The following is a 19,018-nucleotide window of genomic DNA, read 5'->3' as shown; positions in this document are numbered from 1 at the left end:
TGTTGTCCGTTCTGACGAGCACCTGGGAGTTCTGGATGCGTGGTAAAAAGGCTTGCAGCGCTAGATACACAGCCCTCAACTCCAGAAGATTGATATGGAGGCGTTGCTCCTGATCTGACCATTTGCCACTTACTCTGAGGTCCTGAAGGACAGCTCCCCAGCCCGCTAGAGATGCATCGGTGGTGATCACAAGTGGCGCTGCTGGAAGCAGGAACGGCAGTCCCCTCGACAGGTTCCTGTAATCTTTCCACCACTCGAGGCTCTTGGATATTCGCGGTGTTATCCTCACAATGTCCTCGAACGAACCCGTACTCGGAGTCCACTGGTTCGTGAGAGCTTCCTGCAATGGACGCATCCGAAGCCTGCAGTGAGGGATGAGTAGTATACAAGAAGACATCATTCCCAGGAGTGATTTGAAGGTGCGAACTCTTAGGGATTTCCTTGATGCCACCGCCGTGGCCAGCGATATGATCTTGTTTTTTCTTTCGTCTGAAGGAAATGCTCTCGCGCATTCTGTATTCAAGGTCGCCCCGAGGAAGGTGATGCTTCTTGTTGGGGACATATGTGATTTCTGAAGATTGAGAGTCAATCCTAGATGTTGGAAAAGATTGGTACAGGCGTTGGAGGATTTGGTTGCGCCTACAGCCGTGGGCGCCTTGACCAGCCAGTCGTCGAGGTAGGGGAAAACCTGGTGACCCATTTGACGTAGGAAAGCTGCCACAGGAGAAAGGCACTTGGTGAAAATCCGCGGAGCGGATTTGAGGCCAAACGGTAGGACCTTGAATTGGTAGTGCTGTCCTGCCACCTCGAAACGTAGAAACTTTCTGTGCCCCCTGAGTATCGGGATGTGATAGTAGGCATCCTGAAGATCCAAGGATGTCATGAAATCTCCTTCCTCTAGAATGCCTAGGATTTCTTGGAGCGTCACCATCCTGAACGACTGACTCTTCAGGAAAGAGTTGAGTGCCCTGAGATCTAGAATGGGCCTCCACTTCTTTTCTTTCTTGCGTATCAGAAAGAAGCGGGAGTAGAATCCTTTCTCCCTCTGAGCCGATGGAACCCGCTCGATCGCTCCTTTCTTCAACATCTCCGATATTTCCCGGAGCAGCAGTCGTAGATGCTTGTGGGGGAACCTGCGGGGAGGGGTTGCAGGCGGGATGGTGGTAAATTCTAGGGAATGGCTGAATCTGAGGAGTTGGAGTACCCAGCGATCTGTGGTGATGATGCGCCAATTTTCCAGGAAATGGGTCAATTTTCCTCCAATTTGTGAAGAGGGAGATAGTAGCTGGACTGGCTGGAGAAACTGGTCACTGGCGTCCGCCGGTGCCCCTCTTTTGGTTCTTACCCCTGAAGTTAGATCTTCCATAAGACGACTGCCGACCTTGTTGCTGCTTTTGCTGGTACTGGGTCTTATTCTGGAAGGAATACGAGGACCTATTCTGGAAGGATCCTCTGTAGGAGGACTGGCCTCTAGATTTGTTGCCCCGAAAGGACTGATTCCTTGCCTGCAAGGTTCCAAGCGCTCTAGCCGTGTCAGTGTCCATCTTAATAGCTTGGAGCGCCTCGTCAATTTTATCTCCAAACAGATGTTGTCCGTCGAAGGGCATATCCAGCACCTTCGTCTGCACTTCCTGCCTGAACGATGTTGCCTTCAGCCATCCCTGGCGGCGTAGGACCGCAGCCCCAGCCAGTTGACGAAAGCCTGTCATGGCCACGTCTATGGCGCAATCAATAATCTCGGCCGCAGAGGTCTGGCCCTCAGAAAGTAGTGCCTTTACCTCCTCCTGAACTGTGCTCGGAAGTTCTGCTAAATATGGGACTATATCCTCCCAAAGTTGGCGGTTATAACGCCCTAACAGGGCTATGGAGTTGGCCACCTTGATGGTCATTGCCGAAGTGGTCGAAAACCTTTTGCCAATTGTGTCCAATTTTCTGCCCTCCTTGTCCGGTGGGGCTGACAGAGGAGAGGAGGGATTACGAGAATTTTTCTGGGCCGCTTGGGTCACGACCGAATCCGGTTTCGGTTGGCCAGTCAGGCAAGCTGGCGCCGTGGACGGAGCCTTGTACTTCTTATCCAGGCGCGGAACAACCGCAGGAACGGAAGCCGGCGTCAGCATTAGTTTCTTTCCCTGGTCCCAGAGAAAGTCAATGATAGGGATCGATTTCGTCGTCTTCTTCGTCTGCTCCTTAAAGTCATGCAAGAAGCACTCAGTCTCCGTCGACTCCATGACCATATGAAACCGCGTCGCTGCCCGTTCAACTATCTTATGAAAACCACCAATATCCACTGGCGGTGAATCAGCTTGGCGCGGTTGTGGGGAAGGTGGTGAGGATGCCACATACTCCTCCTCCTCATCCTGGTCCGACTGGTCTCCCTGGACCTCTCCTTCTTCCATCTCCTCAGCCTCCTCATCCGATGACTATCACCTGAGGTGGCGGTTTCTCGTGGCAGACCTGCGTAGCCGGTCGTGATTGCCTTGGGGTTGTCGTAGGTGGGTTCGTAGTTGGCACTGGGACCCCTGCGTCCAGCGCCGGCGATTCCGGGAAACGTTGCTTGTAGTCCCGGATAAGGAATTTGAGGTCATTAACTATTGACAGAGGAAGGCATACCATCGGAGTGACCTCCGTGCGAACCTGTTCCCGGACGGGGCGCTCCTGCCCGCTCATATCTTCCTGCTCCTCGTCCGTGCTTTGACATTTGACATACAGTTCAGAAGGGGAAGTAGCCTGTTCAAAGAGCTCTTCTTCCGACTCTTCACTCTGAAGAATCTCCATAGGCAAATTGGTTTGCACCTTGCTTGGAGATGTCGTTTCCGGTGTAATCTGTGGTCTGGCCAATTTGCCAGAAGCAGATCCTTGTACAGGAACCCCTGCTGTCTTCCGTGCTGACAGTCCTAAGAGTACGGATTTCTGCGCTGGTTCAGAAATACCCACGGATGACGACGACGTTCCCGTCGACGACACCGTCGTCGACAGTATGGCTTTCAGCAACGGTGTCCCCGTCGACGATATTTTCCTCGTCGACGACGTCTTCGTTGACGATGTGGTCGTAGACGATTCACTTGTCGTCGACGCCTTCGTCGTCGACGCCTTCGTCGTCGATGCCTTCGACGTCGACATCTTCGTCGACGATGCCTTCGTCGTCGACATCTTCGTCGACGATGCCTTGGTCGTCGATGCTTTCGTCGTCGACGCCCTCGTCGTCGACGTCTTCGTCGTTGACTCTTCCGTCGACGGTGGGCTCCTCATCGACGATGTCGTCGTCGACGGGACAATCTTCGTCGTCGACGACGGTTTTAACAGTATAATAGACGAGATAGGAGTACCTGCTGACGATGATGAAGGGGTAGTCGTCGTCGACGAGAAGACCGACGACGCTGTCGTTGTGGAAACGGTCGTCGTCGCTGTGGAGACATGTCCTGATGGCCTTTTTTGCGCCGAGGAAGGTGTCGCAATTTTGCTGGCCGACAGAGTAGGCTTCTTAAAAGTGAGAGAGTCCTTGTCAGACACTGAAGATTTTGAAGATCTTGCCTCTGAAGACTTCTTGTGTGTCTTGAGCCTGTCCAGCCAGATAAGCAGGCGATCCTCCCTGTCTCTCAAGGTCTTATGAGGGAAAGTCCTACATATTTTACAGTCCTTAGGGACGTGGTCCGGATAAAGGCAATACAAGCATATGTCATTCTTGTCGTCCACATGAAGCCTCTTCTTCCCACATGAAGAGCAAGCCCTGAAAAGGGCTTTCTTCTGGGATTCAGACATGCCAGGAGTTGTAGATGAAATAAACACTCACTGCAGCAATAAGAGGCCTGAAGTAATCTGCGTTGAAATCCTTGAAGAAGAAAGTCACCAAAAAAAAAGTGAACAATCTGGCTTGAAAGAAATCCTGAGGAGAACTCAGGTTGGAGACTCCCTAGCACAACGTGCGGTAGAAAATCTGAGGGACTGAGGCTTCTGCCAGGAAGGTTCTAGAGGGAGGTGATTGCTGATTGGCTGGCTCTATGAGTTTGGTCCTTTTTACATAAGGACTAGGATAGGCTACTAAGGGGAGACCCTTAGACCTATTTTTCTCTATGTATGTCTATAGGACATTACTTTTTTATGTACCGGAGGTTCCCGTCTCGACGACGGGGAATGATTCAGGCATGTGAATCTATGAAAGACACCCCTAATACTGGATAATAAAGATGCCAAGTGCGAGGCTGTCTCTATGCCCTCAGGTCCAGCCGGACCAGGATTAGAGCATGTTTAGAAACAGATATGGGTCCGGTATCTGCCACATGGAACATTCCCATAAGGGCATTACTCAGCAAGATATAATCGATACAGGAGTGTGCCCAGTGGAAATGGGAATAAAAGCCCTGCAGTTGCCCCAACTCTGCCAGGGCTTTCTTCAGGCATTTAGAAAAGGCTCTGGTATGTGTACCACCCTCCACAGTACCTTTGTGTGTTCCAAACCATATTGAAATCTCCAGTAAGTATGATACCCCCAGACAACTCTTCCAAGAACTGCAAAAGATAGGGGTCCTGTGCTGAATTGGGTGCGTAAACCAGGGCTAAAGTGATGGGGCGCCCCTCACCCGCATTGACTCAACCGAAATGAGATGTCTGTCCGCTTTAGTGTGGAAGAATAGGCAGGGGTGATTACGTTCCAGGAATATTGCTACCCTCCAGTGCTTGGTAGGAGCCAAAGATTAATAAGCCATTGGATCAGCACTATGTTTGAGTTTCCCTTGGTCTTTCTGTTACAGATGTCTCTCCTGAAAGTATATGATGTCGGGGCAGGACTCCCTGAGGGTCCGCCATAAGGCTCCCCCCATTTATTGGGCGAGTTTAGACCCTCTGTGTTAAATGTGGATATCTGAACCATCTCTGGGCCATAAGTGGAAGCCTGAGTGAGATGTGCAGTCAGAAATCAACGTGAAGGTCTTAGTATGGTAGACTCATCCCATATTTGCCCACCCAATAAACAGAGACTGAAAGAGAACATAAAACAGGAAAACAAATTAAGAACAACAAACTGTGAATTACTCACAGTGGTGAGGAAACAAATGCCCCCCCCAGGAAGTTAGGTGTGTGAAGGTGGACCAGCCCCCAACACTGCTGGCCAGAGAGGAAGGAGGCCCACTTCCCCAGCGGATTCAATGGCCCCCGGACTAAGTGCATCCAGTCCAGGTACAGCCAAACTACCAGTAATGGACATCTGGGTCTCCCTCAAGCACCCGCTCAACCAGGCATATATCTCTGTTATGCAGCATCCAAGACTACATGCTAAGTTCAAGAAGAAAAGAAGAGGAAGGCAGCTCCCCTTAACCCAAAGAAGGCACACTCCCTGCCCAGCCACCACAAGTGCCTATGCGCAGACATCCCCACAGAAGCCCCGGCAAGGGGGTTGGGGGCATCCACCCCTCCACTCGTCAAATGGCAATTGTCCTTATTAGTCTCTTACGGCGTATGTCAGAGGATCAGGGGTGCTGTACTGTGACCGGAGCTGCGTAGCCATGCAGACATGTCCAGGGTATATTGAGTAGACACAGCCAGAGCAGTTATTGGTCACTAGGAGACCCCAAGGCATCATCCATCAGTCAGTAATCTATCCCTCTCAGGCGGCTCCAGCCCACTGGTTCTGTACCCAAAGCCCAGTCTGGTTTACGACACAGACCGTCCAGGCCCAACTACACCACACAGTCAGGTCAAGATTCAGGCTGGGAGCTGTTCTTGATTCTCTGTAGTCCGGTGGTTCCAAATCAGGCTCTGTTGCCAGCTCCGGGTCCAAAAATCCCCCTCTTGTGGTGAGGGCCCAGAGCTCCTTGAGAAGAATCAGTGGCCGCATCCCCGCGGGCAGCCTCAGCGGGGATGTCACCTTCTGGACCTCCATGACATTTGTCCCCAATGTCAAAGGAGAGACCAAAGGGACTTTGGATGGCTGTGAAGATGACATTTGGATAGACAAGATAGTGGGGACCGCTGTTATCACAGCAGGAAACTACCAAAGTGTGTTATGACAGGGCAGGGGTCTGTAGCCTTAGGGTTATTCCAAAACTGAAGTTAAGTGTCCCTCATGGATTTCTTTGCCGAAGTCTTAAGTAGTGAACTTGGGGAAAGCAGACTCAAGAAATTCAACCATAAATTTAGTCCATCTTAGAACTTTTCCTCATCAGTTCCATTTAAATTACGGACCCTGCTGATGTACTTGACATCTATGGATACATTTCATCATGACTCTGGAGTGCTTAGAAAATCTCAGCTGCAGGATCCTCAAATAGGCCTTTCTGTAAGTTTCTTAACTTGAAGTCAGACAACTGCCAAATTTAGTGAGACTTCAGGTACTGTATTAATTACTTATTTTTAATGTGGCTTCTTTTGTGTGGATGCATTTTTGGCAATGAATTGACTGGATAAAATGCAAACATTGCTGTAAAGTCCTTAGGATCTGCTTCTGTTGTGTGGAGGGGAAGACCCCTATAAGTCATGTGTATAAACATTGTGCATTCCCCAGCTTCTGCACTATTAATAGGACTTACTTACACCATATGGCTGGAGGAGCAGATATCTTGGTTTACACAAGCAAAAATTCACACACCACCAGCCTTGAGTAAGGTAAAGTGGTGAGTGAAGGCCTTCAAACTATTCCATAGTCTCTAGGGATATAAAATGTTGTCTAGTGGATAAGGCTTTCAAAATTATAACTACAGAATTGTCTGGATATTAAAAGAGTGAAATGAATTTTCTTTCCATAAAGGAACATAACTGAACTATTTATATTTTTATAGGATAAATACATATAGGCAAAGGATAAGCAAGGTGGAACCGTGTACTTGTACAAAAAATGGGTTTGCAATATAAATTTGGAATTAATTGAGCTGTCCAAGGCATGTGAGGCATATTCATAATCCACACAAAAAACCTAAGGAACTAAAAGAAACGCGTTACTTACCTGTAACAGCAGTTATCCAGTATTGGTGTCTTTCATAGATTCACATGCCTGAATCATTCCCCGTCGTCGAGACGGGAGCCTCCGGTACATAAAAAAGTAATGTCCTATAGACATACATAGAGAAAAATAGGCCTAAGGGCCTCCGCTTAGTAGCCTATCCTAGTCCTTATGTAAAAAGGACCAAACTCTTAGAGCCAGCCAATCAGCTATCACCTCCCTCTAGAACCTTCCTGGCAGGAGCCTCAGTCCCTCAGATTTTCGTACGCACCAAGCTAGGTAGGCGTAATATAGTTAGAGAGAGACGCGAGTCCTTCCAGGGGAGGCGGGAGGGTTGCATGTGAATCTATGAAAGACACCAATACTGGATAACTGCTGTTACAGGTAAGTAACGCGTTTCTTATCCAGTATTAGGGGTGTCTTTCATAGATTCACATGCCTGAATCAGAGTAGTTAGCAATACATTATGCACATTTCTGATGTAACATGCCATATAGATATTTTAGATAATACACATATTACCATATCAGTTTGAAACATTGGCATACGTGAAAACAGTAAATCAGTAAAGAATGTGCATACCAGGATGGCGGGATGTTGGAAGGCTCACCTCACTGGAATAGATGGCGAAGCACCGCCTGGCCCACTGCCGCATCCTTCATAAGTTCGGCATCCAGGCAGTAGTGTCTGGAGAAGGTGTGCGGTGACTTCCATGTCGCCGCTCTACAGATGTCCAAAATCGGCACTCCAGCGAACAGCGCTGCTGATGTGGACATCGCTCTGGTGGAGTGCGCTTCCACCCTGTCTCTCAAAAGGCCGTCCGGCCCCGTCATGGCAGAATGCTATTGCTGAGGAGATCCACCTTGAGATGCTCTGTTTTGTTAGAGGCATACCCAACCTTGGCCTACTGTAGGCCACAAATAGCTGTGATGACTTCCTGAAGCTCTTTGTTTTGTCTATGTAAAACTTAAGGCACCTTTTGAGATCCAGAGAGTGGAGTGTCCTTTCTGCTGCCGTGGTAGGGTTTGCAAAGAAGGAACGTAGAACCACCGGCTCGTTGAGGTGAAAGTCTGAAGGCACTTTCGGTATGAACTTGGCATTTGTCCTCAGCACCACCCTGTCCTGTTTGAACTGCATGAAGGGTTCCTGAATGGAGAGAGCTTGCAGCTCGCTGACTCTCCTGGCAGATGTTAGAGCGAGCAACAGAGCCGTTTTCCATGAGATGTACTTGATGGAAGCTCGATGAATGGGCTCAAAAGGGTGCTTCATGAGTTGGTTAAGGACCAAGTTGAGGTGCCACGTCGGTGGGACCCGTCGAGGTCTTGGGAAGGACCTATATAGTCCCTTGAGGAACTGTTTGATAAGCCTACTGGACCAGAGAGACGGGCCTTTGTAAGTCCTGGTAAAACGTGAAATTGCCGCCAGATGCACCTTTATGGATGCATGCGCCAATCCCGACTGTGCCAAGTGTAGTAGATATGGCAATATCTGTTCAGGTGTGATATGGAGTGGTCTCAGGCCTTTCTCTAAACACCATACGCAGAAGCGTTTCCATTTGAGAGAGTAGGTTTTGTTGGTACTGTCCGCCCTCGCTTTTGATAGCACGTCCCTGCAGTCCTGCGGGATGTTTAAATGGCAGAACTCTCTGTGCTCAGGAGCCAGGCCGATAACCTGAGCGATTGCAGGTTCGGGAATTGCACCTGCCCGTTGGACATTGTCAGCAGGTTCGGGTGCTGTTTTAGACGAATCGGTGTCCTGATGGAGAGGCGATGAAGGTCCGAGAACCAGTGCTGCCTCGGCCAGAACGGGGCAATTAGGATCAGGGTACAAGGCTCCGCCTTAATCTTCCTGAGGACCCTGGAAATCATCGGGAACGGCGGAAAAGCGTACGCAAATACACTGAACCAGCCTATGGAAAAGGCATTTCCGAGCGACCCTGGTTGGGGATGCCAGCTTGCGTAGCTTGGGCATTTGGCGTTCTCCCTGGTGGCGAACAGGTCGATTCCTGGGACTCCCCATTCTGAGAATACGTGTGTTAGCGAATTCTCGTCGAGCTCCCATTTGTGGGAGAGGGATTTTTGTCTGCTTAGGGCGTCTGCAATGGTGTTGTCCTTGCCCGGGACATAGTCCGCTCTGAGAGTGATCCCATGGAGAACAAGCCAGTTCCAGATCTTTTGCGATTCGCGTGATAGAGTGAGTGAACGTGTTCCTCCCTGTTTGTTTAGATAGTGCATCGTCGTGGTGTTGTCCGTTCTGACGAGCACCTGGGAGTTCTGGATGCGTGGTAAAAAGGCTTGCAGCACTAGATACACAGCCCTCAACTCCAGAAGATTGATATGGAGATGTTGCTCCTGATCTGACCATTTGCCACTTACTCGGAGGTCCTGAAGGACAGCTCCCCAGCCCGCCAGAGATGCATCGGTGGTGATCACAAGTGGCGCTGCTGGAAGCAGGAACGGCAGTCCCATAGACAGATTCCTGTAATCTTTCCACCATTCGAGGCTCTTGGATATTCGCGGTGTTATCCTCACAATGTGTTCGAACGAACCCGTACTCGGAGTCCACTGGTTCGTGAGGGCTTCTTGCAATGGACGCATCCGAAACCTGCAGTGAGGGATGAGGAGTATACAAGAAGACATCATTCCCAGGAGTGATTTGAAGGTGCGAACTCTTAGGGACTCCCTTGATGCCACTGCCGTGGCCAGCGATATTATCTTGTTTTTTCTTTCTTCTGAAGGAAATGCCCTCGCGCATTCCGTATTCAAGGTCGCCCCGAGGAAGGTGATGCTTCTTGTTGGGGACATATAGGATTTCTGAAGATTGAGAGTCAATCCTAGATGTTGGAAAAGATTGGTACAGGCGTTGGAGGATTTGGTTGCGCCTGCAGCTGTAGGTGCCTTTACCAGCCAGTCGTCGAGGTAGGGGAAGACTTGGTGACCCATTTGACGCGGGAAAGCTGCCACAGGAGAAAGGCACTTGGTGAAAATCCGCGGAGCGGATTTGAGGCCAAACGGCAGGACCTTGAATTGGTAGTGCTGTCCTGCCACCTCGAAACGTAGAAACTTCCTGTGCCCCCTGAGTATCGGGATGTGATAGTAGGCATCCTGGAGATCCAAGGATGTCATGAAATCTCCTTTTTCTAGAATGCCTAGTATTTCTTGGAGCGTCACCATCCTGAACGACTGACTCTTCAGGAAAGAGTTGAGTGCCCTGAGATCTAGAATGGGCCTCCACTTCTTTTCTTTCTTGCGTATCAGAAAGAAGCGGGAATAGAATCCTTTCTCCCTCTGAGCAGATGGAACCCGCTCGATCGCTCCTTTCTTCAACATCTCCGATATTTCCCGGAGTAGCAGTCGCAGATGTTTGTGTGGGAACCTGCGGGGAGGGGTTGCAGGTGGGATGGTGGTAAATTCTAGGGAATGGCCGAATCTTAGGAGTTGGAGTACCCAGCGATCCGTGGTGATGAGGCGCCAATTTTCCAGGAAATGGGTCAATTTTCCTCCAATTTTTGATGAGGGAGATGGTAGCTGGACTGGCTGGAGTAACTGGTCACTGGCGTCCGCCGGTGCCCCTCTTTTGGTTCTTACCCCTGAAGTTAGATCTTCCATAAGAAGACTGCCGACCTTGTTGCTGCTTCTGCTGGTACTGGGTCTTATTCTGGAAGGAATACGAGGACCTATTCTGGTAGGATCCTCTGTAGGAGGACTGGCCTCTAGATTTGTTGCCCCGAAAGGACTGATTCCTTGCCTGCAAAGTTCCAAGCGCTCTAGCCGTGTCAGTGTCCTTCTTGATAGCTTGGAGCGCCTCGTCAATTTTATCTCCGAAAAGATGTTGTCTGTCGAAGGGCATGTCTAGCACCTTCGTCTGCACTTCCTGCCGGAACGATGTTGCCTTCAGCCATCCCTGCCGGCGCAGGACTGCAGCCCCAGCCAGTTGACGAAAGCCTGTCATGGCCACGTCTATGGCACAATCAATGATCTCGGCCGCCGAGGTTTGGCCCTCCGAAAGTAGTGCCTTGACCTCCTCCTGAACTGCGCTTGGCAGGTCTGCTAAATATGGGGCTATATCCTCCCAAAGTTGGCGGTTATAACGCCCTAACAGGGCTATGGAGTTGGCCACCTTGATGGTCATTGCCGAAGTGGTCGAAAACCTTTTGCCAATTGTGTCCAATTTTCTGCCTTCCTTGTCCGGTGGGGCTGACAGAGGAGAGGAAGGATTACGAGAATTTTTCTGGGCCGCTTGGGTCACGACCGAATCCTGTTTCGGGTGTCCATTAAGGCAGGCTGGCGCCGTAGATGGAGCTTTGTACTTTTTATCCAGGCGTGGAACAACCGCAGGTACGGAAGCCGGCGTCAGCATTAATTTCTTTCCCTGGTCCCAGAGAAAGTCAATGATTGGGATTGACTTAGTCGTCTTCTTCGTCTGCTCCTTAAAGTCATGCAAGAAGCACTCAGTCTCCGTCGATTCCATGACCATATGAAACCGCGTCGCTGCTCGTTCAACTATCCTATGAAAACCGCCAATATCCACTGGCGGTGAATCAGCTTGGCGCGGTTGTGGGGAAGCTGGGGAGGATGCCACATACTCCTCCTCCTCATCCTGGTCCGACTGGTCTCCCTGGACCTCCCCCTCTTCCATCTCCTCAGCCTCCTCATCCGATGACTCTATCACCTGAGGTGGCGGTTTCTCGTGGCAGACCTGAGTAGCTGGTCGTGATTGCTTTGGGGCTGTCGTTGTTGGATTTGTAGTAGGCACTGGGCCCCCTGAGTCCAGTGCTGGCGATTCCGGGAAACATTGCTTGTAGTCCCGGATAAGGTATTTGAGGTCATTAACGATCGACAGGGGAAGGTATACCATCGGGGTGACCTCCGTGCGAACCTGTTCCCGGACGGGGCGTTCCTGCCCGCTCATCTCCTCCTGTTCCTCGTCAGTGCTTTGACATTTGACGTACAGCTCAGAAGGGGAAGTAGCCTGATCAAAGAGCTCTTCTTCCGACTCCTCACTCTGAAGAATCTCCATAGGCAAATTGGTTTGCACCTTACTTGGAGACGTCGTTTCCGGTGTAATCTGTGGTCTGGTCAGTTTGCCAGATGCAGATACCTGTACAGGAGCCCCTGCTGTCTTCCGTGCTGACATTCCTACTAGTTCGGATTTCTGCCCTGGTTCAGAAATACCAATGGACGACGACGACTTTCCCGTTGACGATACCGTCGTCGACGGCATGGTCTTCGCCGACTGTGTCTCCGTCGACGATATTCTCCTCGTCAACGATGTCTTCGTCGACGATGCGCTCGTCGACGATTCATTTGTCGTCGACGCCTTCATCATCGACGCCTTCGTCGTCGATGCCTTCGACGTCGACATCTTTGTCGACGATGCCTTCGTCGTCGACGCCCTCGTCGTCGACGTCTTCGTCGTCGACTCTTCCGTCGACGGTGGGCTCCTCATCGACGAGGTCGTCGTCGACGGGACAATCTTCGTCGTCGACGATGACTTAGACGTCGACGACGGCTTTAGCAGTATAATAGACGAAATAGGAGTACCTGCTGACGACGATGAAGGGGTGGTCGTCGTCGACGAGAAGACTGACGACGCTGTCGTTGTGGACACGGTTGTCGTCGCTGTAGAGACATGACCTGGTGCCCTTTTTTGCGCTGAGGAAGGTGTCGCAATTTTGCTGGCCGACAGGGTAGGCTTCTTAAAAGTCAGAGAGTCCTTGTCAGACACTGAAGATTTTGAAGATCTTGCCTCTGAAGACTTCTTGTGTGTCTTCATAGGAGGAGCGTCTGAGGGGCCAGGAGACGTCACTCTCGGCCTCTTCAGGGAGACTTCAGAGGTTCCGGAAAAGCTCGCCTCTGAGGATACCACACTCTCCCTGTCCTTCAGCCTGTCCAGCCAGATAAGCAGACGACCCTCTCTGTCTCTCAAGGCCTTGTGAGGGAAAGACCTACATATTTTACATTCCTTAGGGACGTGGTCCGGATAAAGGCAATATAGGCAGAGGTCATGCTTGTCGTCCACATGAAGCCTCTTCTTCCCACATGAAGAGCAAGCCCTGAAAAGGGCTTTCTTCTGGGATTCAGACATGCCAGGAGTTGTAGAAGAAATAAACACTCACTGCAGTAATAAGAGGCCTGAAGTGGTCTGCGTTCAATCCTTGAAGAAGAAAGTCACCAAAAAAGTGAACAATCTGGTTTGAAAGAAATCCTGAGGAGAACTCAGGCTGGAGACTCCCTAGCACAACGTGCGGTAGAAAATCTGAGGGACTGAGGCTCCTGCCAGGAAGGTTCTAGAGGGAGGTGATAACTGATTGGCTGGCTCTAAGAGTTTGGTCCTTTTTACATAAGGACTAGGATAGGCTACTAAGCGGAGACCCTTAGGCCTATTTTTCTCTATGTATGTCTATAGGACATTACTTTTTTATGTACCGGAGGCTCCCGTCTCGACGACGGGGAATGATTCAGGCATGTGAATCTATGAAAGACACCGCTAATACTGGATAACTGGAAGTAACAACAATCAGCTTTGTCTATCTACTACATGCTTTTCTAATCTCAAACTGAGAGAGAGGCACAGCGATTTCTCCTCCCGTTATTCCAGACATATAGAGCGATTCAACCACCAATAATTTATGCTGGCGATCAGTTTTCAAGATTTTGATGTTATGTTACAACTCCATAGAGCATGCTGTAAAGGTAGTATGCAACTAACTCCAAGACAGCAATTGTACACAAGATGGGCCATTACTTGACCAACATTTATTTTTACTACCAAGCAGCTATAACAAACTTATAACGATTAACTGGGAAAAGTATGACAAAAAAGAATCCTCATGCTACAAATATTCACCTCTCAGCCTCCTCTCGTTCCTGTCTCTCTTGTTCTTCCTGCTCCTTCTGTAGGCGCGCATGACGCCTCTTCTCTGTCAAAATCTTTGCAGCTTCCTCAGCATCGGTCGTTCCTGCTGTCAGCTTCCCTGTTGGTGAATTACCAGCTAGTTCATTAAACAGGCCACAAAATACAAAATGGTGACATCTTTAAAACTGTTCCCTATCTGAGAGTAGCGGGAGTTCAATAGCAGCAGGGTCGCATTAGTATATTTGCTGACAGAAGAGGATTTCTCGAAGCAGCAGACTGCTGGTAGGAGTGTACCAGGCAGTAATAGCAACTACTACCACTTGCAAGTGTTGTGTATTACATATAAACCCATCATAGAATGTAACCATTATGAGAAAAAGAGAGGGAAATACCAAGTAAATGCTTACTATCGCAATAAAAGAATATCAATCAAAAAATACTAACTTGAAAAATGCTGATTTTGTTAGACAAATACTTTTTGGGGGGCACAAAGGGACGGCACCGTCATTTAGCAGAACACATGCAAAAGCTGTTGGCAAACTATGGGTGTTTGTTTTCAGTGAAAATGTCTAGCTTCCCTTCCCAAAGACACAAACAAGACTCATAGAAGGGCATATCAAAAAGTCAGTCCAAAGGAGAAACAAATAACGAAACAAAACGGAAAATGTTAAAGAAGGGTGGTTGGAGAGATGGGGAGGCTGGACAGTAATACGAAGATGGGACTGCACACCAATAAAATAAAGTCAGCGTATAAAGCACATGAGCGGAACCACTCCCACGCTCCTAGAAACGTTTCCAAAGTAAATCACTGACTAGAACAACAATGTTTTGAGCAAATAAAGGAGCACGTGGAACTGATGTCACTTTTGTATGCCACACTGGCACCCAACAAAAGGTTATGCTGAAAAGTGAACAGGCAGAAACATTTGATTGTCTGGGTCGATTTGAACCTTGACTGGGCAGTCTTTGCTAAGAAATGCTGTTTATGTGTTAAAACAGTAAATATAAATAATTTCAGGTTGGGGTAAACACATGAAGAGGTAAATGAAGGTATTTATAAGTGGCGAGTCAGACATTAACCATTATAAATGCAGAGTTAATGAAGTTTATATGCATGCAGGTATAAGAGGCAAATGGATGAGGGGTTATGGAAGGAGGTACTAAGGTAAGTGGATGTTTACAAGGCATCATTCCGGGGCCTGTCCTCAGCAGCAGGTGGGCTTTTAAGGCTTTGGTGAATGATGGGAGAGAGGAGAGTAGCTGAAGAAGGACAGGCAAAACATTCCAGTGACTAGCTCTTAACAAGCTGAAGTGCTGATTTTGGATGAGGTAGAAGTTGGTTAGGGAATAAAACACAGATTGCGGGTGGGCATGTATCGGGTTCTGGCAAGTGTTTGATTGAGGTATGTTGGGGAAGTGCCAAGAATCAGAAATCTCTAAAGGGTTCAGTGCTTCACGGGCAGCTGGCTGGTTTGGTGTTCAGAAGGGGTGCTGGGAGTACCTAGAAAAGGCAGAGAGGATTTGGATTGCAATATTCCCAACTTTACCCAATGAAGAGAGAACACGTTGGAGCAGGCTGACCAAAAGGCCACGGCAACTGCTGACTGTGCTAATGAGAGACATTGATGAGGATTTTGGTTGTGTGGACAGGAAGAGGAAGGCGGATTTCGTGTATTTTTGATACTTGAAATCGAACATCAATATTTAGTTGACAAAGGGTTTTTATCTCTAAATTGAATGTAAGGTTCACAGTGATGGTGTGACGAATGGAGGGGCAAGTGGAGGGATCCATTTAGAGTGTTAACGGGCCAAGGATGCAGGGAAATATATTATCCCTGTATTGGCAGAGGTCAGCACAAGTTAACTGGGAGCCATCCATTGCTAGACAGACAGTATGAAACACCAATCTGGAGTTAGGGAGATGATCAGGAAAGATAAAATAATATGAGTAGGGGTGGCATGATAGGTTTTTCTAGCAGATGAACTGATTAGATCTTGAATCAATGGTAAATGTGGGCCAAAACAAACGCACAACATTTCTCAAAATACAGGGGGGGGAAATCACATTGCACATCTCACAGGAGGGTAATCTTGACAAAATCAATAGCAAAACAAACAGATTTAGCTTACCGAGTTAACAGAAGTAAACTAAATGTACTGCTATCTGCATAATAACATTGGTAGCATCTGACTAAAACAGTTGGAGGATTTCCTCAGAAAACTTTCCCATCCTAACACACCTCACAGATCTCTGTTACGAAAGCAAATTTGAAGAAATGCACTCAAAGCTGTAGATCATTACCTTCACTGGAGTCTGATTTGCTGGCAGGAGAACTTTTCTCTGTCTTGGCCAGCCCCTCAGCATCTTGTTCCTGGCTCTTCTGGCTCGAGGATTCTTCCTTTTCTGCCCTCTTTTTCACAGTCTCGTGGCTTAGGCTGGGACGCTGTTTCACAGGTGAAGCTGGGAACTGCTTTACACCTTTATTAGACTGCGGGTGAGCCTTTGATACTGTCCTGAGGGTGGAAAAACACAAAACTGAGATGTTGCAGAACAGAGTGAGCAAATGACAATGTTATTATTTTTTTAACTTTACCAACCGAGGGAGAACCTCAAAAAAAGCAAGGCATGGAAGATCATCCTAAGAGAGCCGACAGATACACCACCCCGGAGAGGCATAGCTCAGACCAGTGAGCTTAAAGTATATACTAAATGTAAGCAATTCGGTTATTAAGGGTCAATAAGGACTTTATAACAATTTGCATCCCAAAAGGTATACAAATTTAACTCCCTTCACTAAATTTATTAATAACCTGCCCAGTTCATGCCGCACGGGAACCAATGTTTTGCTTTTCCTTCTTAAGCATTCAAAAAGTTCCCTCTATGCTGGTTATACATTTTTCGATAATAACATTTTAAAATGAGACCCTCAAAATCTTAGAGAAACATATATAATAAGATACCGTTTTTTTCAGGGCTCCTTACTTTTTTAAAATGGAAAGATCTAAAATAGAGACTGAACTGGTTAGCAAAACGACATGTTTGCAACTCACTTGACATAAATCGGATACTGGGAGAACTACTATCAGAACTTACTTGCTGATGTTTCTTGGCATCAGATAAAGCAATTAAAAAACACACCAGTCACTTTTGCCTCATTGATTGTTAGAAATCTTGAGGAAGAAGATGCACCCAATGTTGACCTAGGAAGCTGCAGAGTAGCGATCCTACTCCAGAGGAGCAGCCATCGCAGTAATGCAAATGCAGTGAATCAACAACATCAATTCTCAGCCTGGAGGGGGAAGTGCTCAGCTGGAGACCTTGAGATATACTCTTAAGAAAACTGAACAGACGGCTATAAGCCACATCAAATAGCTGTGTCTCTTAGGGCACATTGGCTAGACTTTTTGAAAGGAATGGATGGGCGCCCATGCAGAGATGCATTAATACTCTAATGGAGGCACAGAAAAAATCTACAGTATTTCGTCGCATCCATGGCTATCTCCTCAAGTTACAGCAGCCCTGAATTGCTACACTGTGTTGCAGATGAGGGAAAGTGACAATGAGGTCAGGGTGCCCCTGGGGCTAGTGGGAGCTGCAAGGACAGTTGATAGAAAACAGAGTGATTGCAAGTTGTGTCCTGGAGTTTCAAGAGAGCGACTGGGAAGTGGGACCAAAAGAGATTAGGTACCTCAACCAAACGCATGAATGCTCAGGCCAATATTTAAGCAAAATATTGCTTTTGAGGTAACATCATGCGTTTATCCTAGGGAAAAAGGCTTGCAGTTTGCAGGAAGAGTTACAAAAATTTGAATTGAGCAGACTGCGGCTCTTCTCGTTGCTTTGCGCTGGATTTGATGAAACCTTTAGTTAGGCCAGTAGGAGCTCTCTCAGATGCCAGCCAAGGATCCAGGACCTAACAAAGCACCTCTTGGAGATCAGGAACTCATTCCAGCAGAGGATCTAGAACTATCAGGCAGAGGGCAGCAAGGCTCAGGCAGGTCCAGTTGCCCAGGCATGCCCAGTGCAACGGGTCAGCTGGGCAGTTGCAGGGAAGCCTCTGTAACTTGTTTTGTGCCAACTGACAGTTGGAGTCAATCAGGTAGGTCCGGTAACAAGGAAATGGTCCAGTTCCCTTCAGCAAGGCAATCCTCAAGCAGTAGGACAGTCCTCTGGGGGTCTAGCAGCAGAGAGGAAGTCCTTCTGGAGTCTTCCACAGTTCCAGGAGTGTACTGAAAAGATGTTCAGTAGGTTCAATATGTATTCCTGGTGCCAGCCTTTGAAGTGGGGATGACATCCTTACTACCCCCACATTTACTTCTGAAGAATTCTTCCCTTCCACCTGCCATGGATCCAAGTAGTCTAGGGTTGACAAAGGCTATCGTCCGCAGGAAAGAGCTCCGTCCCACCCATCCTGGCAGGATGGTCCATTCTGCCAACTCTCAGACCCCTTTTGTCTTGCTGTCTGGGAGGAATAGACAAAGCCCAATAGCAGGGTCATGTGACACATGACACTGGCAGCAGGCACCAAATGGCTAAGACAAGAAAACGCCAACAGTCTAAAAGTGTCAGTTTCAGAATTGTCACCTAAAATCAGACCTTACCATTAAAAAGGAATTTACATTATAATTAATTTGAGTGTAAACATCATTTTCCTAAGTGCTCCCAATCAAATGTTAGCACTTAATAAATGTAATAAGGCAACCCAATGTTATCTAAAGGTATAGATAGGCCTTACAGTAGTGAAAAACGAATGTAGGTGTTTTTCACTACCAGGACATGTAAAACTTAAATACATATGTCCTACGCTTTAAACACAACACACCCTGCCCTCTGGGCTGTTTCGGACATACCTTAGGGGCTACTTATATGTATTAAATAAGGAAGGTTTAAGCCTAACAAAAGGCCTATTTTGCCAGGTTGAATTGGCAGTTTAAAACTGCACTACAGGTTTCAATAGCATGCCTGAGACATGTTTTGAGGTTCTAATGTAGTGGGTGGCACAATGAGTGTTGCAGGTCCACTAGTAAAATTTAATTTACAGGCCTTGGGTACATGTACCACAATATACTAGGGACTTACAAGTCAATTAAATATGACATTGAGTGTAAGACAGTTTCACCATGTTTAAAGGAGACAGCACAAACTCTGGCACTGGTTAGCAGTGGTAAAGTGCACAGAGTCCTAAAAGTGAACACAAAACAAAAAAAATCAGAAAACCAGAGGGATGA

The 19,018-nt window shown here is 48.0% G+C and overlaps 1 protein-coding gene across 10 annotated transcripts in view; it reads right to left on the bottom strand.

The window, feature by feature from the left end:
• The window catches only part of MAP7D2 (MAP7 domain containing 2), a 459,602-nt gene that overhangs the window by 110,194 nt on the left and 330,390 nt on the right, over nucleotides 1–19,018 (bottom strand). For all 10 annotated transcript variants that reach the window (XM_085622503.1, XM_085622504.1, XM_085622505.1 and 7 more), the window contains 2 exons: nucleotides 16,092–16,303; nucleotides 13,781–13,907 (listed from right to left, as the gene is read on the bottom strand). In XM_085622503.1, coding sequence (XP_085478629.1) covers nucleotides 13,781–13,907; nucleotides 16,092–16,303 — 339 coding nt within the window. The remainder of the gene's footprint in view (nucleotides 1–13,780; nucleotides 13,908–16,091; nucleotides 16,304–19,018) is intronic.

The sequence above is a fragment of the Triturus cristatus genome, chromosome 8 (assembly GCF_964204655.1).
Source record: "Triturus cristatus chromosome 8, aTriCri1.1, whole genome shotgun sequence".
NCBI lineage: Eukaryota > Metazoa > Chordata > Amphibia > Caudata > Salamandridae > Triturus > Triturus cristatus.
The sequence above is the reverse complement of the archived record's forward strand: the minus strand, read 5'-3'. Positions and strand labels throughout refer to the sequence as shown.